Source organism: Podarcis bocagei (genome assembly GCF_964188305.1).
Source record: "Podarcis bocagei genome assembly, chromosome: 4".
NCBI lineage: Eukaryota > Metazoa > Chordata > Lepidosauria > Squamata > Lacertidae > Podarcis > Podarcis bocagei.
Window position 1 is genome coordinate 13,699,256 of NC_138128.1, and position 23,965 is coordinate 13,723,220.

The window sequence follows — 23,965 nt, forward strand, 5'->3', positions numbered from 1 at the left end:
AGAAGAAGAAGAAGGAGAAGAAGAAGAAGAAGAGTTTGGATTTGATATCCCGCTTTATCACTACCCGAAGGAGTCTCAAAGCGGCTAACATTCTCCTTTCCCTTCCTCCCCCACAACAAACACTCTGTGAGGTGAGTGGGGATGAGAGACTTCAGAGAAGTGTGACTAGCCCAAGGTCACCCAGCAGCTGCATGTGGAGGAGCGGAGACGCGAACCCGGTTCACCAGATTATGAGACTACCGCTCTTAACCACTACACCACACTGGCTTCTCTAGGAAGCTGGAATTATGTCTGCTGGCACAACAAAGTACAATGTTGGACATACATTTCTCCCCTTTATCCATCCCACCTGTTGTATTCTGCCCAAAGAGAATAACAGAGTTGTAAAGAGCTTCAAGGGTCATCTAATGTCTACCACTACCTCCTACGGTGACGGCAGTGAAAATCCACAGTGTGCATGAGATGGTCTGCTCTTACTGTTTCATTTCGTTTTGCACTGGTTCAACCTCTCCTATACACCCCTGTGGCAGCCATCTTCTGTTAAACCCCACCCTCACAGCAGCCAATTTGTGACTGGCACCCATGTCACTTTCTCAAAATTCCAGATGGCCCCCAAAAAGGTTTGCAACCCTTGATCTAAGGATTCTACGGTCCTGAAATATCTACATTGGCTCCCAGTACGTTTCCAAGCACAATTGAGCCGTTTAAAGCCCTAAACGGCCTCAGCCCAGTGTACCTGAAGAAGCGTCTCCACTCCCATCAATCAGCCCGGACACTGAGGTCCAGCTCTGAGGGCCTTCTGGAGGTTCCCTTACTGTGAGAAGTGAGGTGGCAGGGGGCCTTCTCGGTAGTGGCACCCACCCTGTGGAACACCCTCGCATCAGATGTCAAGGAAATAAACAACTATCTTTTAGAAGACATCTGAAGGCAGCCTGTTTAGGGAAGTTTTATGTTTGATCTATTATTGTGTTTTTAAGATCCTGTTAGAAGCCACCCAGAGTGGCTTAGGAGGCCCAGCCAGATGGGCAGGGTATAAGTAATAAATTATTATTATTATTATTGTTGTTGTTGTTGTTCTATAATAATAATAATAAAAATAATAATAATAACAAAACAACAACAACAACAACAACAACAACAACAACAACAACAACAACAACAACAGTAAGGCTCCAAGGAGGCTGAAGCACACAGTGACCTTGAGCCAGCCATCTTTATTCATCTTGATTGACTAATTCAGAGTTTTCCAAACTTGGGTCTCCAGCTGTGGTTGGACTACAACTCCCATCATCCCTGACCACTGTTCCTGGTAGCTGGGGATGATAGGAGTTGTAGTTTGGAAGACCCTAGACTGATTGATCGATAGCATTTAATTCCATTGCATTTCTTCTTCTTCTTCTTCTTCTTCTTCTTCTTCTTCTTCTTCTTCAATCACTCATAGCCAAGTAAGATTGTCTTCCATAAACACGGTTTTAACAATGAGTCCATAAGTGACTGTGGAGGCCATTTCTGGATCCACATGTCCTTCCACAGTGGGGACAGAGTTTTCTGGGCAAGAGTTGATCATGGTGAGGGTTTGCCAAGTGTGCCTTCCTCTTAGCACGTTTCTCCCTCTCATCCTGAGTTTGAGCTTCTTCAAAGCCCATGACACCTTTGGTAAAGGCTGTTCTCCAATTGGAGCGCTCGCAGGCCAGTGTTCCCCAGTTGTCAATGTTTACACTACACTTTTTTAGATTTGCCTTGAGACAGTCTTTTAACCTCTTTTGTTGACCACCAGCATTATGCTTTCCATTTTTAAGTTTGGAATATATTAGTTGCTTTGGGAGATGATAATCAGGCATCCGCACATGACCAATCATCTCACACAACCCCCCCCCCCAAGAAGCTCATTCCCTACCTATTTTAACCTTACAATATTTACAAAACCAACCAACCAACGAAAAAAGCAACCAATAAGAGTCAAACCATCATCACAACAGTCCGGTGACCAACAACAATGGGAGATATCATCAATTAACCCCTAGTACCAGGGAGAACTTTCCCAGTAGTGATGTATGGAAGTGAGAGCTGGACCATAAAGACGGCTGATTGCCAAAGAATTGATGCTTTTGAATTATGGTGCTGGAGGAGACTCTTGAGAGTCCCATGGACTGCAAGAAGATCAAACCTATCCATTCTTAAGGAAATCAGCCCTGAGTGCTCACTGGAAGGACAGATCCTGAAGCTGAGGCTCCAAGACTTTGGCCACCTCATGAGAAGAGAAGACTCCCTGGAAAAGACCCTGATGTTGGGAAAGATGGAGGGGACAAGGAGAAGGTGGTGACAGAGGATGAGATGGTTGGACAGTGTTCTCGAAGCTACCAACATGAGTTTGACCAAACTGCGGGAGGCAGTGGAAGACAGGAGTGCCTGGCGTGCTCTGGTCCATGGGGTCCAGAGTCGGACGAAGAGTCAGACACGACTAAACAACTAAACAACAACAACCAGGGAGAACATAAATGGCTTTACTTCTTGGCAGAAACCCATTGAGGACCCAGGGTAGGACCATAGCTCTTGCTTTGCAATCCCTGGCATCTTCAGATGAGGCTGGGCATGTCCCCTTTCTGGGATCCCGGTGAGCTACTGCCAGTAGACAAAACTCAATGCAATGGAACAATTGCCTCATTCAACACAAGGCAGCACCCTCTGTTCTGAAGGGAATTCCATATGCAGGAAGCCACAATAGAAAGTGCTTTATCTCTGCCTGCCATCCCCCAGTGGCTTTCCTTTTTCATCTCTAACACATCAGGAAGTACCTGTCGCATTTCTAATGTGGTCCCTTGCACAGCATCTCCTCTCCTCCTTTCTACATTTTCATGCCACTCTAAGTTTGGCGAGGGAAAAGTTACTTGGAGACTGATGTGCCTGAAGTAATAATACTCCAAAAAGCCGCCGTTAATGAGGCATGATCTCTTACTTACTTGAGCTGAATTAATCCATTTGAAACATTAAACTTCACGCTTACATCTATGCAGTGGCATTGATTCTCCAAGAAACTGACATTTGGTTTATAAGAAAAGGTGTCACTTCTTCGCTTTTAATCTGAAGCCTGCAATGCCTGTCAACAGTTCCCAACCTCTGATGATCAGAAGCGGCTTGTTGGGTTAATTCTACCGAAGCTGGCTGAAATCTTATGTTCAAGATCTGTGGGTGGAGCAGGCGGGCGGCTTAAGTCATGCACGCAGAAGCAAAAGGTAGAAAAATCTCAAAGAAATCTTACCAGAAATATGGAATATTATGGCGTTTCCATGCTTCTTCTTTTTTAAAAAATAGCTCAAAACACAAAATCCACAGGGGTTTTGCATTATTGTCCTCCCTACCAGCTCCTACTCTTGAGTATTTCCCTTAAAATCCATACCTGTATTGAACACTCCCTTAAATATGTCGTGTTTCATTGCATACCTAGAATGGACACCTTCCATTCCATTCTGGTCAGAAGAGAGATGCAAAGAGCTTCTCTCTGTGGGTGAACATGGTGGTGACCGATGTAGGTGCCCTTTTCCATTGATGAGGAGGGGGATTGAAGTGGGGGGGGCATGCCTGCACCATTCTATGGCCCTGTCTCTTATTATTTATTATTATCATTTATTAAAATCGTATACCGCCCCATACCCGCAGGTCTCAGGGAGGTTTTGAAAGATAAAATCATAATATAAAACTATAAAACACAAAATGTAAATGAAAAAGAACAACCCAATAATACCCCTACTCTTTTCCTGCTCTTTTCAATGGGGCAACCATTTTGTGTTGTCAGGAATGTGCCCCCCCCCCGAGTGCAGGGGATGAGTTAGACTTAGAGACTGAACTAAATGAATGAGGGTTCGACTCTGCAGATGGCTGTCAGAATCGATAAAGGGCAGTTTAACCCCCACTTCCCAGAGAAGACTCTATTAGCTCTCAAGGAGAGGAAAAGTTGGAAGGCAGCCAGAGAGTTGCTAGGCAATCAGCAGATAAGCAGAGGTCTGAGTCTGGATCGAGTGAGAGTGAGGAGGAGGAGGGAGGTCAGCCTCTCAGTCCCTGATCCAGGCGTCTGGAAAAAATCAGAAGGCAAGGGGGGAAAGGGGGGAGTCTGGCATCCTTCCTGATGTGGGAAGGGTGAAACTTCAGATTGACCAACAAAGGTAAATGCGAGCAGACAAGATGCTGGGCTCTGGCTGGGATGTGTCTTTTTGTAAAATAAAAAAGGTAAAAGGTAAAGGACTTATGACAGTTAAGTCCAGTCGCAGATGACTCTGGGGTTGCGGCGCTCATCTCCCTTTACAGGCCGAGGGAGCCGGTGTTTGTCCGCAGACAGTTTTTCCAGGTCATGTGGCCAGCATGACTAAGCTGCTTCTGGCACAACAGAACACCAAAACCAGAGCAGCACACAAAAACACCGTTTATCTTCCCGCCGGAGTGGTACCTATTTATCTACTTGCACTTTTTGTCATGCTTTTGAACTGCTAGGTTGGCAGGAGCTGGGACTGAGCAACGGAAGCTCACCCCGTTGCGGGGATTCGAACTGCTGACCTTCTGATTGGCAAGCCCAAGAGGCTCAGTGGTTTAGACCACAGAGCCATGTACATAAAACTGCGGAGAGTCATTATTTTGTATTGGAGCTTGATTGCCTGCCAGAGATCATTACATGTGTTATGTCATATCCCCACTGCAGCCGTTTTGTGACTGGTGCCCATTCCAAATGTGCTCACCATCCCCCAAAAGTTGGTGAGCACTGGATTCCAATCAGGAGTGGTTTTCTGGGGTTTCAGACATGAGGAGATCCCAGAGGTTGAACCAGGACCTTTTGCATGCAGCAAATGTTCTATACCACTAAGCTAAGGCCCTTCTCCAAGTTCATGGAATATAGGACTATCACCTCCCTGTTAGTAAAGTGAGTGTCCCATATGCTGGCAGGCTGGGCACAAAAACAGACCAAGAGAGATAACAAGAGTGGAAGCCTGACCCAGCAGCTGGAGAGGCTATGACTAACATATTTATTCAATGTTCATCTTTGGTGACTTGTTTCTGTATGGAGGCCGGGATGCAATGATATTTCAGTTGCAGAGATAACTCATTGTACATGATTACTGGCAGATATCTTGTAAATATGATCTATGATTTTGGGTTTGCTCTTCTGGTTAATTAAAAAGTTTGATTGACAGATGCAAATGCCTTCTTTTATGAGGAAGCCCAAGAATTCTGCTTTGCAGAATGCTAAATGACTCAAAGGCTGCATTCAAGATAAGGACAAACAACAGCAACAACGAGGAAACAATTACTGTTTTATCAACAGCAGAGATAATGATTTCACTTCATGCACACTTTATACAATTATAGATTTAAGCAGAAGACTACAGAATAAATTTAACCAGTGACTTTATAGTCCAAATTCACGTTAGGGAACCTTTAATATGAAGCTACAATGGATTTTTTATTATTATTATGCCACATATAACACATTGTTTTTTTATTACTGCTAATATTTTGTATTGCGCACAATGGATTTGATCAAAAAGTCCCGTAGGGTACTCTTCCCCCTCTTCCAGAGTGTAACGAGGCTTTATAAGAGACATGGAGTTGCCACTGCTTTGAGTCTTTGTGCTCTCTCGTTCTTATTACATGTGCAATAACACAACTGGTCCGGCAAACGCCATGCATGCTTTGGTAACAATTCAGATTGGATTCAAGAGGCTGTCCTTGGAAATAATTTGGAAACTACAAACTGGTGCGAGACCTGACAGCCAGAATCTTAAGTGCGACCTTTTTCTTTCTTTCTTTTTTTAAGATGGCATATTACACTGGTAATTTACTGGTTTGCATTTCCTTTCTGAGTTCAATTCAAGGCAATTGTTTTGATATTCAAAACCTGATGACCAGGATATTTAAAGGACTGCCTGCCCTCAGAATGCAACATACTCAACGGCCCAGCAGATGCAGCCGACACAAACACAAAACCTCGCCTCATGCTTGGGGATCCCAATCCCAGAGGCTTCCAAATCATAGAATCACAGATTTGGAAGAGTCCTCCAAGGGCCATCTAGTCCAACCCCCTGCAATGATGGAATCACAGCAAAATAATGAAGAGCAGGTAGTATCTGTTGACATTTCCATTCCACCTTAAGGAACAAACATGGGATTCATACGTATCACATGTCTGTTTACATTCCAGCACAGTATGCAGGGAACTTCCGTTGTGTATAGCTTTTGTTTTTAGCTGTTCTCTCTGAGACGACATGCAAGAGAGATGACATGTTTCTTTGTCCTGATTTATGATTAATAAATATGTAGTTGTAGTATGCTTCCGCAAGCCTCATGCCTATTCTGTGTGTGCAGTTCGATCTTCTGATAGTGTGCCCTGGCTCAGAAGCCCGGTCGCTGATTTACGTTGGAGCAGAGGTTATGGTCTTTGCATCAGGACGGCTGGAAGGGAACGGCTCAGTTGGGGCTTGTCAGCTGGCCTCCCGGCCCTCTGCATGCTAACAGTATCTCTGCTCATGCAGACACTTTCCCCTCCTGTCATCGGAGTCTTAGCCCCTCTCCCAGTCATCCTAACAATTCTTAAGATGTTATAAAGGTTGAGAGGATAAAGTTCAGCAATGCATAGGTTACACTGGCAAGGCAACCATATCCTAAACTTCATTCTAGTATTAATGTTTCCTTCCCCCCCCTCTTTGTGCTAGTAATAGATAGCATGGATATGTGTGGCACATGGCTGGCCTGTTGAGAGCTATCGAATTGCGCACCCAACTGATTAGGAGAGTTTATTCATCAGGGGTAGCCAACATGATACTGTCAAAATATCGTTGGATTGCAGCTTCCATTGCATTGCAGGGGGTTGGACTAGATGACCCTGGAGGCCCCTTCCAACTCTACAATTCTATGATTCCTTCAGCCCCAGCCAGCATGACCAATGGTTATAATCCAACAATGATTTTACAACATTAGCTCCCCCTTCTAATTCCCCTTTACTATGAATGTGCAGTGGATCTGAATGAATCTTGCATCCCAAAATGAAGCAGGCTGCTTTAGAAAGATTTGTGACTTGCGCAAGGCAAAGTGGGATCTCTCTCAAATGCCCTGAACTAGGAGCCTCTGAAGTGATCACTATTCATTGTTGTGGTTTATTCATAATTTCTGTTCATGGTTGTGGTGGTTTTCAGCCCACAAACGATACATGATTGATGACACCCCCCAACACATTTGCATTGTATTTCCTTTGCACTGAAATGAATGATGCAGAATAACATAACAATGCAACAATGGTGTGACTGATTACATAATACTCTTCCACAGCAGACAGTGAGTCAAATATCATAGCTTTTTTTGGAAGCTGAACTGCAGTGGAAAAGAAACAGCAGAGCAGGTGGCGAATATAGTTTGGAGCAGAAATCAATGCCTCCTTACATTCTTAAATCCTCATTTATAAACTGCTTCCCAAAAAATGTTTATGAAGTGGTGTAAATGAGAAGTATTTCTTCTTCTCAGATATAGTAAAAAAATAAATACAAAAATACATCCATAATCTAAAGAATGGATCTCAAAAACATAAAATTGCACAGATTCCGGATAGTATACAATACAAAGTGTGAGGCTTTATAAGTGGGAGAGGCATTCATTCATCACATGTGAGAGAAGGAGCTGACCAGCACTCTTTCAGTTGCTCACAAAATCTTACGCCACAATCTTTTTGTCTGGCCTTCGAGGTGCCACAAAGTTCTTTTTTTTGTTTTCGCTGCAACAGACTAACAAGGCAACCCCTGGGGAATGTCAACTAATTGATCCGTCAAGGATAACTTCTGTGCATGCGGAATGTAAATTCAAGACTAATGAATTAATGGTCTTATTTGGGAGATTTAATTTCCGTACCAACCCACTCTGCGTTTCCAGTGACAGTCTGCCAAATAAATGGTGATTCATTAGCACAGCCAGCCAACAAATGGCAACTTCCCTCACAAAACAGTCAGAGGCACAAATGTAACTTGGCAGAATCCTCCTGCCATCAATGTGGACAATAATTAGCATGGCTGAACAGAGTTCACTCTCACTTTCCAAAGGTCTCAAATTGTTTGAATTCCTCTTTGGCTTAATAATCCAAATATTTAAATCAGCCTTCTTCTTTCTAATTCAGTATATCAGCCAGAATCCCCATGACAGGCAAATAAAATGAGTGCTTGCGTGTTGTTTATGTGCCAAGCAACAACATCCCTTGCAACCAATTAAAGAATTGAAGATCAGCAAACCCCCCCCCCCAAAGTAACGCATCTGAGCAAGAAATTTGCTTCTGCACATTATTCCAAGCTGAGTGTGGATTTCCCATTTCCCTCATTTATTTATATACCATCAGCCCACTTAACTCTTTGAAACGACAATCATTTAATGGGTAGAAACGGCAACCCGCCCAAACAATAAAGCTGCTCTGTGAGAACAATGGCACCTGGTCCGAAATTTTTAGGTAGGCCCTGACCTTCCAAAACGACGTTCACATAGACTTGGTAGGTCAGGAGCATCCCAGTCTCTGAGATTTCAGGAGCCAAATAAATCTGAGACCTAGGAATGGCCCCTGGTGATGTCACAGGGGCAGGCCCTGGAGATGTAAATTAATTAGGAGAGCAGAGCAGAGCAGAAGAAGATAGACCTCCCCAGAGTGCCTATGCTATAATTTGCAGCCAACTCCCTGGGGCCCTGGGTGCACCCACAAAATTCCCCATGAATGGTCATGCACCCACAAATTCCAGTGCCAGGGCAATGCCACGCTGCATGGCATCCATGACCCTGGGCACTCAAGGTCACGAAGCCAAGTTGGCACTCCTGTGCTGAACTGAAGTTTGCAAGCTGCATGCGTGGTCTTCTTAATATATATTTTAAAATATTTTTTTATTATTAAAAGCTCTCTTACCCACCTGGAGCGCCAAGCCCTCTGCCTACCAGCTGGAGGAGGCCAGGCAAACTGGAGACTTCAGGTCAGACCCAGAGGTCTGGCAACCCAACATGGACGTAAGACTTTACACAGACTCCCTTGAAACGCAGTGGAGGTTTTAAAGCAGAGTTTGGGGTTGGCCATCTGTCATGGATGCTTTAGCTGAGATTCCTATGTTGCAGAGGGTTATACTCAATTACCCTTAGGGTACTTTCTCTACAAATCTATGTTTATATGTACAGGAATTCCGTAGCTTTGGGCGCTTTTGATCATTCAAGCTCTCAAAGACCAAAACCTCCAGAAGTAAAAAAATATCATGCTTTAATATAAAATGCCTGATCACTGTGATGATCTCGGGAAGACTCCTACACTTATCTCCCATATATTTAATTTCTACATGAACTAATGTTGTTTTTCCATAGAGTTTGGGACACTGCTGCCGTTGAAACGAGACAGGCGCCTACAATTCTGACATTTCATCGCCTATTGCTATGTGTTTTTAAGAGAATGGATTTGATTCAATGTTGGCCATTCTGTATTTTATGATCATATGATATTGCAATTGTTTTTATTGTACACCGTCATGATATTTGCAAATGTCAAATATGAATTTTCGCATTACCCCTGATTTAAACATCACGAGGAATTGAATAAGGTTCTCACCTTTCTAACCTCAGTTGCCAGTTGCTGAAGAGAAGGAGATGCGATGGTATGCAAAACTGCTTTGCCCCTGACTGGATCGTGGAGACTCACATACGCCACAGCGTTCCTCTGGAGAACTTCCTTGAGATCCTGAAACAAGCAATCATACTGAATAAGAGGATCACATTTAAGATGTACAATATTCATTTAGTCCCTTGCAAAGGGAAGAAAAGGGGTGTGTGTGTGTTGTGTTTTACTACCCACTCCAATTCCCTAAGTAATAATTAACTCATTTCCCCCCACCCTCTATAATATCATTTTAGGAACTTCAAAGAACGCCTTTGTTTAATTTCTCTCTAGCAAGGTTATAATTCCTTTTCTCACATCGTCTGAAACAAAATGAAAAACAGGGCCTGAAGGAATTAAGAATCTCTACAGTTCTAAAGCTGAGAATGAAAACATTACATACTGCAAAATAACAGGAAGTTGTTTTATTTAAGAAGGGGAAAAAATCTTGCCTCTGACAAGACACCAAACTTCAAATGCAATCAATGACACACTCTCAATGCACTTGATGTTTCAGACCAGGCAGCCATTATTTTAGATTTGAATTGCGTCCTTTCTCCAGTGTTGTCACTTTATTATGTTTTTTAAGGCAAAGGGATCTGCATGAGCCACATTTCAATTATTTCCCATTTGCCTTCCCAGTAATGAGCCGCTTGTTCTATGAAGAGGCTCTTTATGCCGAGCAGAAGGGGTGTAACACAATTATGTCTGATGTAAAGATGATTTGAAGTGGAACTAAACAAATTTTGCTTCCAGTCAGTTACAAGGGGCCCTTTTGGTACTTCGCCCCCACCTCCCACAGCTCATTCTAAAAACATCACTCAGTTGCAAGGAAGAGGCTTTTTTAAAAAAAATAAAAAAAAATTTCCGCACATTGCTTATACATGATCCCAAGCAAATCACAGCCCTTTCCATTTAGCAATAATTTCAGCACACTTCAACTTTGTTACAGTGGCATCCCCTGTCAAATCTCTCCATTAGATTTTTACAGCAGCTGCTGACTTCATAAAGCACCTGAGAAGAGCCAGGCCTAAATTTGCTTTTCCACCCTCTTCCCTCTAACCCACAGTGCCACCCGCATCCCAGAGACTACCTTACACTGTGTTTAAAACCAAAATCTCATTTGGATAGAAACTGTTTCTCAGGCGGCTAGTCCTAGTCTTTATAACCCTGTACCTTCTTCCAGAAGGCAGAAGCTGAAAGAGATCATTTCCAGGGTGCGCACTATCCTGCACTATCTCTGCAGCTTTCTTATGACACCTGGAAGCATAGATTTGTTCCAAGATGGGAAGAGTGCACCCAATTATTCTCTCCGCGGTCTTTACAACCCTGGACAGCATTGTTTTCCCCCTGACTGTGCAGCTCCCAAACCACACACAGAGACCATAAGTTAATACACTCAACAGTAAAATGGTAAAATGCCATCAACAGGTCCTTTGAGAGATTGTTTTTCCAGAGGACCCGAGTACAACAGCCTTCTCCCTACCTGTGATTCCCAGCGGCTAGTACCCAGTGATGTGCTGCCTCCAATAGTGGAAGTAATTTGTTGTTGTTTAGTCATTTAGTCATGTCTGACTCTTCGTGACCCCATGGACCAGAGCACACCAAGCACTCCTGTCTTCCACTGCCTCCCGCAGTTTGGTCAAACTTATGTTGGTAGCTTTGAGAACACTGTCCAACCACCTTGTCCTCTGCTGTCCCCTTGTGCCCTCAATCTTAATACCTTGTGGCTAATAGACATTGATAGCCTTATACTCCATGAATTGTGCTAAATCTCTTGTAAAGGCATCCAAATCAAAGCAAGACAGGCATTTTTCTTCTAATGATCACCGGCGTGGGGGGTGGTATCCACACTTTTTGCACCGTACTTTCTAGGCACTGATTCGCACTTCAAACCTCTGTATCTGTGTGCTCCCCCCTTTTTTTTGCCTCACTGCTTTCCCCAGGAATACCCGTTCTTTAATGGTAATTCGGGAACAAAGGACAATTCAAAAGGAAGTCTCATTGACCTCTGGGATGAAAGCAGCCCAAGGAGAAGGGGAGGTATCTAGTTTAGCTTCACCCAGCTGATGTAAGGGGCACCAGTGACCCATTTCCACCTATGCTGCAGCCACTTGCAATGTTGGGTGGAGGGAGAGAGTATGCATAAGCATCTTACTCCCACCCCCCTCTACCTCTCTTTTAAATCAGAACCAGTGAAGGCAGTGAATGTCCTGTGTGAGTATCAGGAGGTGGTTGGGGGATGGATGGTGACTAACAGATTGAGGTTGAATCCTGACAAGACAGAAGTACGGTTTTGGAGGGACAGGGGGCAGGCGGGTGTGGAGGACTCCCTGGTCCTGAATGGGGTAACTGTGCCCCTGATGGACCAGGTGCACAGCCTGGGGGTCATTTTGGACTCACAGCTGTCCATGGAGGTGCAGGTCAATTCTGTGTCCAGGGCAGCTGTTTACCAGCTCCATCTGGTACGCAGGCTGAGACCCTACCATACCTGCCCGCGGACTGCCTCGCCAGAGTGGTGCATGCTCTGGTTCTCTCCCGCTTGGACTACTGCAATGTGCTCTACACGGAGATACTTTGAAGGCGACTCAGAAACTACAACTAATTCAGAATGTGGCAGCTAGACTGGTGACTGGGCGTAGCCACCAAGACCATATAGCACTGGTCCTGAAAGAGCTACATAGGCTCCCAGTACGTTTCCGAGCACCGTTCAAAGTGTTGGTGCTGACCTTTAAAGCCCTAAACAGCCTCGGTCCAGTATACCTAAAGGAGCATCTCCACCCCCATCGTTCAGCCCGGACACTGAGATCCAGCACTTGAGGGCCTTCTGGCGGTTCCCTCATTGCAAGAAGTGAGGTTACAGGGAACCAGACAAAGGGCCTTCTCGGTAGTGGCACCCACCCTGTATAGGAGGATTCTCCTCAACACACAGTCACCCTAGAAACCACAGAGAGCAATGTGGCTTGGGACAGGGGGTGAAACCAGCACATTCCTTCCTGTTCTCCCCTTTTCAAATGAGAGGAGGCAGAGCTTTTACACTTCAGCAAGTTCTCCCCTCACTGTGTGCTCATTCCTTCATTATGAACACCCGACTAGGGCTCCCGCCTCCACACATTCAAAGATGAGCTACATTTGTAGCTAGACACAACTATGACTATCAGATGCTATAACCCTTGAAGCGCATTTGATGATATGGCCACAGGCTTTGGACACGTTGATAAAGCTCACTGAGGTAAGGTTGGGCATGAAGTGCTGCCACCCCCACCCCCCTTGATGGCATGGGTGTTGGACATTCCTCTCACCGGCTGCAAATCCGGTGTCCGTGTGAAAGGGCCCTATGTGTGCACTGCTGTACCCATGTGCAGATCTCTTCCTGTGCTGGTCCCGGGGGTAAGGTACCGTGAGTGTAGCAGAGTCCACACGAAGCGGGGCGAGGTCCGACGCAGAGAGACGGGCGGGGAACAGGAACGCTGGAACAGAAGGCTGAGCAGGTAACAGGAACACCGGATGGTCGGGAACAGGAGGCCGAGCAGGGAACAGGAGTACTGGATAGTCAGGAACAGGAAGCCGAGCAGGGAACAGGAGTACCGGTTAGTCAGGAACAGGAGGCCGAGCAAGGATCAGGATCACAGGAAGGTCCGAAGCCAACAACGATGTTGCTCCCGCAACCTGGGGCCGGGATGAGTGGGCTTTTATCCTCTTCTAAGGTCAGGGGCGGTCCCGACCCCCAGGAGCCCCGCCTACTCTGGCCTTAAGGCGAGCACTCCTCCTGGGGGCAACTAGTTCCCTTCGCCTCTCTGCCCTAAGCCTCTGCAGATCAGGAGAGGCCGAAGGGTTACTGGGCCCTGGAGGAGGCTCACCTGTGGCCACTGAGTCATCAGGCCCCTCTGGGGCCAGGAGGACTTCACCTGGGGCCAGCTCCTGCTGCACTGCCACAGGTGCAGGCTCTTCAGCCTCTAGGCCTTGCCCCAGTTCAGCCGGCCCTGGAGGCGGGGACTCCTGTGCAGGCTGGGATTCCTCTGTTTCATCCTCCGAATCGGAATCCCAGGCCATCACACCATCCCCCCCAGGCCCCCCCCTCAACCGAGGGTCCGGACCCGGCTTGCCGGGGTACGTCGCATGGAACTCTCGGAGGCAGGCAGGTGCGTGGACGTTGGCCGCTGGTTCCCAGGAACGGTCCTCCGGTCCGTACCCCTTCCAGTCAATGAGATACTGTAGCTTTCCCCTGCGGTATCGGGAGTCCAGGATGCGTTCCACCTCGTACTCAGGCTCTCCCCGAACCAACACTGGCTGCGGTTGGGGACGGTTCGGGTGGAACTCGTCGGGTGGGGCCACAGGACTCAAAAGGGACCTGTGGAAGACTGGGTGAACCTTCAGGGTTGCGGGTAACCAGAGACGGAATGCCACAGGAGAGACTTGGTCCACGATAGGGAACGGGCCGGTGAAGCGGGCGTCCAACTTCCGCGAAGGTCGAGAGGGGTGGAGATGGCGAGTGGAGAGCCAAACCAGGTCACCGACGCGAAGTTCCGGCCCCACCTGGCGGTGGCGGTCGGCCTGGGCTTTGTACGCTTCCTTGGCCTGGTGCAGTTGCTCCACCAAAAGCTGTTGCTGGGACTGGAGCTCTTGAAGCCACTCCGTCACTGCCGGGACCGCGGATGCTGGCAGCACCTCTGGAAACAGCCGTGGATGATAACCATAGCTGGCCTGGAACGGGGTCTGCTGGGTGGACGCATTCACCGCGTTGTTATAGGCGAACTCCGCCAATGCCAGGTGGTCGACCCAGTCATCCTGCTGGTAGCTGCAGTAACACCGGAGGTACTGCTCTAGCACCGCGTTCGCCCGTTCCGTCTGGCCATCGGTCTGTGGGTGGTAGGCTGACGAGAGGCAGACCTCTGTCCCGAGGGTCTGGTGTAATGCTCGCCAGAACCGGGATGTGAACTGAACGCCCCGGTCGGACACCACGCGCTCAGGTAGTCCATGCAGGCGGAAGACATGCTGAAGGTACAGCTGCGCAGTTTCCTTGGCTGTGGGTACAGATGGACAGGGAGCGCAGTGTACCATCTTGGTAAAATGGTCGGAGAAAACCAGAAGGCAGGTACAGCCACGAGACGAGGGTAATTCTACTACAAAGTCCAACGAAACCGTGTGCCAAGGGCGCGGTGGAACTGGCAATGGCTGAAGTAGGCCGGGGGGTCGCCCGGTAGGACCCTTGGCGCGACGGCAGACATCACAACCAGCAACGTAGCGAGCCACGTCAGCCTTCAGGCGGGGCCACCAAAACTCCCGACTGACCAAATGGGTGGTCCGATACCGTCCAAAGTGCCCCGCTGCTGGGGCATCATTGGCCATCCGGAGAACCTCCAGCCGTAGTGGCCCTGGCGGGACGTACAGACGACCGTGGTGCAGCAGCAGGCCCTGATGCAGGACCAGCCCCGGATATTGTGGACTGAACCCTTCAGCCAGCTCCCGGAGACGATCCTGGGCCCAAGCGTCGACCCGCTGCTGTTCCCGCACCCGAACCTGCAGTGGCTGCGCCTCCTGGGTGGCCAGGAATGCAGCCGGAGGTAGAATCGTGGTGGGTTCTGCTTGCTGTACCGTGTCTGCGTTGTCTTCAGGTTTCCGGGACAGAGCATCCGCCTTCTGATTCTGAGAGCTAGGGATGTAGCGGATCCGAAACTGGAACCGGGAAAAGAACAACACCCACCGGATCTGTCTTTGGTTCAGCTTGCGGGTGGTCTGGAGGTACTCCAGGTTCCGGTGGTCGGTTCTCACCTCCACCGGATGTCGTGCCCCCTCAAGATGGTGGCGCCAGACCTCAAAGGCTACCTTGATGGCCAGTAGTTCCCGCTCCCACAAAGTATAGTTACGCTCCGCTGGGAGGAGCTGGCAGGAATAGAAGGCGCAGGGTAAAAGTGGCGCTTCCGGTCCGTGCTGCTGAGACAAGACGGCACCGAGAGCCGTACTGGAGGCGTCAGTCTCTACCACAAAGGGTCGAGAAGGATCCGGATGTTGCAAGATTGGCGCTCTCTGGAAACCGGCCTTCAACCCTTGAAACGCCTCCTCCGCCTCCTTGTCCCAGGAAAACGGCGTCTTGGGGCGCAGTAGTCGGGTCAACGGGGTGGTGCGGTGAGCATAGTCCGCAATAAAGGTTCGGTAATAGTTGGCGAACCCCAGGAAACGCTGTAGGTCCTTGCGGTTCCGAGGTGCCGCCCATTCTCGAACCGCTGCCACCTTCCCCGGATCCATCTGCACCCCACCTGGTGAGAGTCGGTGACCCAGGAAGTCCACTGACCGCTGATGAAACTCGCACTTGCTGAGCTTTGCATACAGACGATGCTCGCGCAAGCGCTGCAGCACGGTCCGGACATGGCCTTCGTGGCACGCCGGGTCACGGGAGTAAACCAGAATGTCATCCAAGTACACCACCACGTACTTGTCTAGCAAGTCCTGGAACACGTGGTTGATGTACCGTTGGAACACAGCAGGCGCGTTGCACAAACCAAAGGGCATAACCAGGTATTCGAACTGTCCGTACCGGGTCCCAAATGCGGTCTTCCACTCATCCCCGGCGCAGATCCGAATCAAATTGTAGGCACCCCGGAGGTCTAGCTTGGTGAACACCTGCGCCCCTTGCACCCGCTCCAGTAACTCCGAAATAAGGGGCAAAGGGTACCGGTCCGGGATGGTGATTTTGTTCAGGGCCCGGTAATCATGGCAAAGGCGGAGCTCCCCACATTTCTTTTTAACAAAGAGCACTGGCGCAGCAGTGGGCGAGGTAGAAGGCCTAATGAACCCACGCTCCAGGTTCTTGCGCAAGAAGTCTTGTAAAGCCTCGCGCTCTGGCTCGGTTAACGAGTATAAGCGACTCACCGGTAGAGGCGCTCCGGGCTGGAGGTCTATGCCACAGTCAAAGGACCGATGCGGCGGCAGCTGGTCTGCCCCCCGTTCCTCAAACACGTCGTGATAGTCCCGGTATTCAGCGGGGAGCGTTGCAGCAACCTCCTCAGTGGGCGCAGCTGCTAGCATCTCAGTCTCAGCAGGAGAACTGGGGTCTGGGAAGTGTACAGTCCGTTTGACCCAGTCAATCCGCACATTGTGAGCCTGCAGCCAGTCCATCCCAAGCACCAGGGGGAACCGGGGCATGGAGGCAATATCCAGAGTTCGCATCTCACGGTGCTGCTGGAGGCACAGGACCAGGGGCTGGGTCTCCTGAGTGACGGCACCTGAACGCAGGGGCCGTCCGTCGATTGCCTCCACCTGCACCGGTTCTGGCTTGTTCCGCAGTGGCACCCGATGCTGGGCAGCAAAAGCAGCGTCCATATAAGAGCGGGTTGCGCCCGAATCCACCAGCGCATGGGTAAGAATCCATGGCCCTCCTGGAGGGTATAGATGTACCGGAACCATAAGGTGTTGTAATTCAATTGGTGCGGCCCCATTCTGTGCTGTTTGGGACCCCAGGTAGCCAGGGCCATCAGCTACTGGGGTTTGGTGGTTTCCCTGCGGCTGGCGTTTCTCAGGACAGGACCTTGCATAGTGTCCGCTTCCGCCACAATAGAGACAAAGATTCCCCTCCCGATGCCGCGACTTCTCTGCGGGGGAGAGGCGTGGCCGCACTGCCCCAAGCTGCATAGGTTCCTCCAATGACTTAGCTGGGCCCGTGGGGCTGCTGGTCGACACTGGGGCCAAGAACTGGAGGTGCCGGCGGTCCCGAGCCTGACGCCGGTCCTCTAGCCGATCGTCAATCTGTAGACTCCATTGGATAAGGGTGTCTAGCATGGTGGGGCGTTCCATCGTGGCCAGCTGGTCCAGTATCTCATCTGAAAGCCCCTCGAGATACTGGTCCCGGAGAGCCGAGTCGTTCCAGGTCAAGTCCTGTGCCAGCAGCCGGAATTCTGTGGTGTATGCGGCCACCGTGGACTTGCCCTGTCTCAACCGCCGAATCGCCCGGTTGGCTTGACTCCCTTTCTGGGGGTTGCCGAACGCGGCCTCCAAACGATTGCAAAACCCCGTATAGTCTGCCAGCAAGGGGGAGTCTTGCCTGAGTAGCGGCAACGCCCACTTGGCCGCCTGGTCCTTTAACAAACTAATCAAAAAGTGCACCTTGGTGTGGTCGTCAGGAAAGTTCCGGGCTCGCCCCTGAATATATAGCTTGGCCTGGGCCAGGAACATAGGAAAGCTGGCCGGGGCTCCATCAAATTTCTCAGGCAAAGCCACTGGGTACTTGCCAGGAGTCGGGGCGTCGGCCCCAGGAGCCGGTAGGGCTTCTAAGCGTTGCTGAAGTGCCACGACCGCGTCACTGAGCTGCTGCACGGTGTGAGTTAAGGCCTGGTTCTCCTGGGCCAAAGTCACCAGTGCAGCCGCCTGGTCCTCCATGGCCTCTGGCTCTTCCCGAACGCACCCCTACGAAGGGGGAGTGCGGGTGTGGCGGGAGCAAACTGTGCTGGTCCCGGGGGTAAGGTACCGTGAGTGTAGCAGAGTCCACACTGTTATGTAGTGTAGTTTCACCCTGGGCCAACAGGGGGATACTGTATATAGTTTTCACTCAGGTCTGTAGATAGTTTTCACTCAGGTCCGCGGCAGTTAGTTTAGGCGGGAACTCTGAGCTGTTGTGGTTACAATGTTGACAGCCGGCTGCCTATAAATACAGGCCGGCTGAGCTGTTCGCAGTCAGTTCTATTCCAGCTTATCTTAATAAAGAGCTACTTGAAGAAATCGCTGTGCCGGCTGCTATGTCAACCCACTATTTAACACTGGCGACGAAGATGGGATTGGATGGACATCAGAGCACAGCCAGATGCGGCCAGCCTCTGAACTGAGCTGAATCACAGAGCGAAATCACTGAGCGAAATCACTGAGCGAAATCACTGGGCAGAACCAATTCAGAGCTGACTGTTCTGGCTAGAGCACTGTGTTCCATCCATCGCCCTTCACGCCGGCATCGGAATCATGGCTTCATTTGTGCCTCTACCGCCGTTTGCGCCAGCCTCTGAGTCATGGGACTCCTACCTCGCTCGGTTCGACTGCTACCTCCAAGCCAACGAGCTGACAGCAGTATCAGTGGATCGGAAGCGGGGCCTATTCCTCAGCCTCTGTGGGCCTGAGGTGTTTGAGACGGCCCGAGCATTGGTTGCGCCTGAAGCAGTCCAGGCAACACCATGGGACACGATCCAAGAGAAGCTCCGCAACCACTACGCACCAAAGCCGTCTAAGATTGCTGCCCGCCATGCGTTCTACCACCGGAACCAGGCAGAGGGGGAGTCAATCAACAACTACGCCACCGCCCTGCGACAGGCTGCAATGCACTGTGAGTTCCGAGACTTAGACGATGCCCTGATGGATCGAATCGTCTGCGGGGTCCGGGACATCCATCTGCAACGGCGTCTCCTTGCCAAGCCAGACCTCACGCTACAGAAAGCCATTGAGGAGGCTGTGGCCTCAGAAGCTGCTGAACGCTCCGCCCAGGAGATCCGCAAGTCCAGCAGCCCGCGTCTTGCTAGGGGGCCAGTTCCGGTGCATCATGAAGAGGCCAGCAGTGATGAGGCATCCTCCAGTGAAGACGATGACGTGCACCAGACAAAGCGGGAGCGCAGGAAGCTCCAACAGAAGTCCAAGGGCCAACCAGAATGTGCTGGCTGCGGAGGTGACCATTCCCGTGCCAAGTGTCGATTCAGAGACGCCATCTGTAGGAGGTGTTCCAGAAGGGGCCACATCGCTAAGGTTTGCCGATCGGCTCCGTCTGACACCCCCCCTTCATCGACTCGCAAGTTCAAGTCTTCACTCCAGTCTGCCAAGGAAAGTTGTTTCGCTCTCACCAACTGCCGCTGCCCGTCTGGAACCACGATTGGCCAAACCGACTCGTCTACGCGACGCAAGCTGAACTTCACGGTGCTCATTGAAGGAGCTCCATGTGACATGGAGATCGACACCGGGTCTGCCCTGTCCGTCGTGTCATGGAGCACCATCAAAAGACTGGTACCCAGAGTATCCAAAAGGCAACTCGACTCTCACCGCGTACACCTGAGAGACTACCAGGGAAACGACATTCCCGTGGTAGGCGTTGGCCGGTTCCGGATCGCCTTCAAGGATTTTTCGGGCCTGCTCCGGTTGGTGGTGGTCGAAGGTCAGCGGCCAAGCCTCCTAGGGCTAGACTGGTTTGATGCCCTCGGCCTGGAAGTCACCGGCATCAACTGCATCTCTAACGCAGAGACTGAGGGTCTGGTCAAAGACTTTGCCGAGGTTTTTGACGGCACCTTGGGACAATATACTGGTACGCCCATCTCCTTTAGCCTTGATCCACAAGTCACCCCCATCAAGCTTAAGCCACGCCGGGTTCCCTTTGCTCTCAAGGCTAAGGTGGACGAACAACTGGACAAACTGATCGCCCAAGGAGTTTTGGAGCCCGTTGACCACGCAAAGTGGGAAACCCCCATCGTCACGCCTGTCAAGCCAGATGGGTCGGTGAGAATCTGCGCTGACTACAAGTGCACAATCAACAAGGCACTTCAGCAGCACGCTTATCCGGTTCCTGTTGTCCAACACCTGCTGCATTCCCTGGGTGAGGGTAAGGTCTTCGCTAAGCTGGACCTTGCCCAAGCCTATCAACAACTGCCAGTCGATGATGCCACTGCTGAAGCCCAGACGATCGTCACCCACCGGGGGGCATTCCGTTGCTGCCGGTTGCAGTTCGGGGTGAGTGTGGCTCCTGGCATCTTCCAAAGCCTTATGGAGCGTCTCCTGCAAGGGCTTCCGGGCGTGGTACCATATTTTGATGACGTCTTGGTGTCTGCAGAATCACACCAGCAGCTGTTCGAGCGCCTCCGTGCCGTGCTGACCAGGTTCCAGGAGGCCGGGCTCAAGGTAAAGAGGGAGAAGTGCCTGATTGCCATTCCACAGGTAGAGTTCCTGGGCTATCTTATCGATGCCTCCGGCCTTCATCCAACCACATCCAAGATCCGCGCTATCCAGCAGGGCCCCACCCCAAAGGACAAAACGGAGTTGCAGGCATTCCTGGGGCTGCTGAACTTTTATAACATGTTCCTGCCCCACAAAGCCACTGTGGCTGAGCCTCTTCACCGACTCCTTAGCACTAAGACGCCTTGGGCCTGGGGTCATCGAGAGACGGCGGCCTTCAATGCGGTCAAGGCTCTCCTTTCTTCAGACAGTGTGCTGGTACAGTACAGTGAATCCAGGCCGCTGGTCCTTGCCTGCGACGCCTCACCTTTTGGCATCGGTGCTGTCCTTAGTCACCGTTTCCCAGATGGAAGAGAAGCACCGCTCGCCTACTTTTCCAGGACACTATCTCCGACGGAACGGAATTACAGCCAGCTCGACAAGGAGGCATTGGCACTTGTGGCTGGAGTGAAGAGGTTCCATGAATACCTCTATGGCAGGACTTTTGACCTCATCACTGACCACAAGCCACTCCTGGGCCTCCTCGCCGGTGATCGTCCAACTCCACCGGTCCTCTCACCACGCATGCTGTGATGGACTGTTTTCCTGGCTGCCTACCACTACCAGCTCATCTATCGCCCGGGGAAATCGATGGGCCATGCCGACGCCCTCAGCCGTTGCCCTCTTCCAGCATTTGTGGAAGACCCGGCTCCAGCTTCATCGCTCCTTCTGATTGAGGATCTTCCGGCAGCGCCTGTATCGGCTGCCACTGTGGCCTCCGCGTCTGCCCAGGATCGCACCATCAGCCGGGTGCTCAACTGGGTGTGGAGGGGGTGGCCACAAGGGCCTTTTGCATCGGAGCTCCAGCCCTTCGCAACCAGACAACATGAACTCTCAGCTCATCGCGGCTGTCTGCTGTGGGGAGACCGCGTCGTGATTCCCCAGGGACTCAGTCAGCGCGTCCTGGAGGCTCTGCACGTTGGCCACCCGGGAATTGTCAAAATGAAGGCGTTGGCTCGATGTTACGTCTGGTGGCCTAATATGGACGATGCCATCACTGCCTGGGTATCCGCCTGTCAAGCGTGCCAAGAGTCGAGGCCTGCACCACCGGCAGCTAAGGGACACACCTGGGAGACGCCAAAGACACCCTGGTCGAGGGTGCACATCGATCTGGCTGGCCCCTTTCACGGCCGGACCTTTATGGTAGTGGTGGACGCCTATTCCAAATGGCTGGAGGTCGCCCTGATGCCCTCCACCACTACCGAAGCTGTCATCCGGGTGCTGCGAGGCCTGTTTGCAACGCATGGGTGTCCTGATGTCCTTGTCTCTGACAACGGACCGCAGTTCACGTCAGGCACGTTTGAGCGGTATCTTTTGGGACTGGGCATCCGCCATGCCCTAACGGCACCTTTTCATCCATCCAGAAACGGGCAAGCGGAAAGAATGGTGCGCTCGACAAAAGAGGCACTGGCGCGCCTGGACCGGGGAGACTGGCATGAGCGGGTCACCGAATACTTGTTCGTGCAGCACATCACTCCTCATGCGGCCACAGGGAGGAGTCCTGCTGAACTGCTTATGGGCCGCCGCCTCAGGTCACCGCTCGACCGGCTACACCCAGACTTTGCCGTGGCTGAACCCCCAGGCTGTGCCAACGCGCCACGGTCATTTGTCCCAGGAAACCAGGTCTTTGCCCGGAACTATGTGGGGGACATTCCTTGGGTGCCAGCCACAGTAGTGGGAGTCACTGGACCTCGCTCGTACCAGGTGGCACTCGAAGACGGACGTTTGTGGCGACGGCACATAGACCAGCTTAGGCGCAGGGTTGGCGACTTAGACACTACCGAGGTGCCCCCAACTGCGCTTGCGGCTCCAGAAGAGACACGTACAGATGGCGAGGCCCCACCTACACCTCCCTCGCAAACTGCCAGCGTGGAGCCGAACCAAGCCGTCTCAGAACAGACTCAGACCACTCCACTTGCGGAGGCTCCACCCACAGCAGCGGATCCAGGGGAGTTGGTTCCAACGCCACTGTGTGGCCCTCCGGACTTGGCTACCAGTCCCCAGCGGTCTGGCAGAGTTTCCAAGCGCCCAACTCATTTAAAGGACTACGTTGTTGGACAGGTATCACTGTTGGTCTAAGTATGGGAAATGTAACCGATATGCTTTTGTGCCTAATTGAACCATTACGCGTAGTGCTGTATATAAGGAAACCATTACGATTGTAACTAACGCCTTATCTCGGTGGGGAGGGGTGTTATGTAGTGTAGTTTCACCCTGGGCCAACAGGGGGATACTGTATATAGTTTTCACTCAGGTCTGTAGATAGTTTTCACTCAGGTCCGCGGCAGTTAGTTTAGGCGGGAACTCTGAGCTGTTGTGGTTACAATGTTGACAGCCGGCTGCCTATAAATACAGGCCGGCTGAGCTGTTCGCAGTCAGTTCTATTCCAGCTTATCTTAATAAAGAGCTACTTGAAGAAATCGCTGTGCCGGCTGCTATGTCAACCCACTATTTAACACACACGAAGCGGGGCGAGGTCCGACGCAGAGAGACGGGCGGGGAACAGGAACGCTGGAACAGAAGGCTGAGCAGGTAACAGGAACACCGGATGGTCGGGAACAGGAGGCCGAGCAGGGAACAGGAGTACTGGATAGTCAGGAACAGGAAGCCGAGCAGGGAACAGGAGTACCGGTTAGTCAGGAACAGGAGGCCGAGCAAGGATCAGGATCACAGGAAGGTCCGAAGCCAACAACGACGTTGCTCCCACAACCTGGGGCCGGGATGAGTGGGCTTTTATCCTCTTCTAAGGTCAGGGGCGGTCTCGACCCCCAGGAGCCCCGCCTACTCTGGCCTTAAGGCGAGCACTCCTCCTGGGGGCAACTAGTTCCCTTCGCCTCTCTGCCCTAAGCCTCTGCAGATCAGGAGAGGCCGAAGGGTTACTGGGCCCTGGAGGAGGCTCACCTGTGGCCACTGAGTCATCAGGCCCCTCTGGGGCCAGGAGGACTTCACCTGGGGCCAGCTCCTGCTGCACTGCCACAGGTGCAGGCTCTTCAGCCTCTAGGCCTTGCCCCAGTTCAGCCGGCCCTGGAGGCGGGGACTCCTGTGCAGGCTGGGATTCCTCTGTTTCATCCTCCGAATCAGAATCCCAGGCCATCACACTTCCTCCCAAATGAGCTTCCTAGGACTTCACTTCCCACGTCCCTTGGACCCATTCATGTGAATGCCCAATGGTAATCCGTAGAGATAACAGGATTGTTGACACTTCGCTCAGCTGCAGGAGGGGAAAGGCAGTGCTGCTGAAGCCCCCTTCACATTTGTATTGTGTGTGTGTGTTAGAGCGAGAGACACACATCCTTTATTCAAGTCAATCAGCATGCTGTAGCTCAAGGAGGGCACGTCGCAACATTATTAAATACACTTACGCATGCTGCA

At 50.9% G+C, this 23,965-nt stretch overlaps 1 protein-coding gene across 5 annotated transcripts in view; it reads right to left on the reverse strand.

The window, feature by feature from the left end:
* The window catches only part of NAALADL2 (N-acetylated alpha-linked acidic dipeptidase like 2), a 659,014-nt gene that overhangs the window by 167,779 nt on the left and 467,270 nt on the right, over positions 1 to 23,965 (reverse strand). For all 5 annotated transcript variants that reach the window (XM_081190167.1, XM_081190168.1, XM_081190169.1 and 2 more), the window contains one exon: positions 9,599 to 9,727. In XM_081190167.1, coding sequence (XP_081046293.1) covers positions 9,599 to 9,727 — 129 coding nt within the window. The remainder of the gene's footprint in view (positions 1 to 9,598; positions 9,728 to 23,965) is intronic.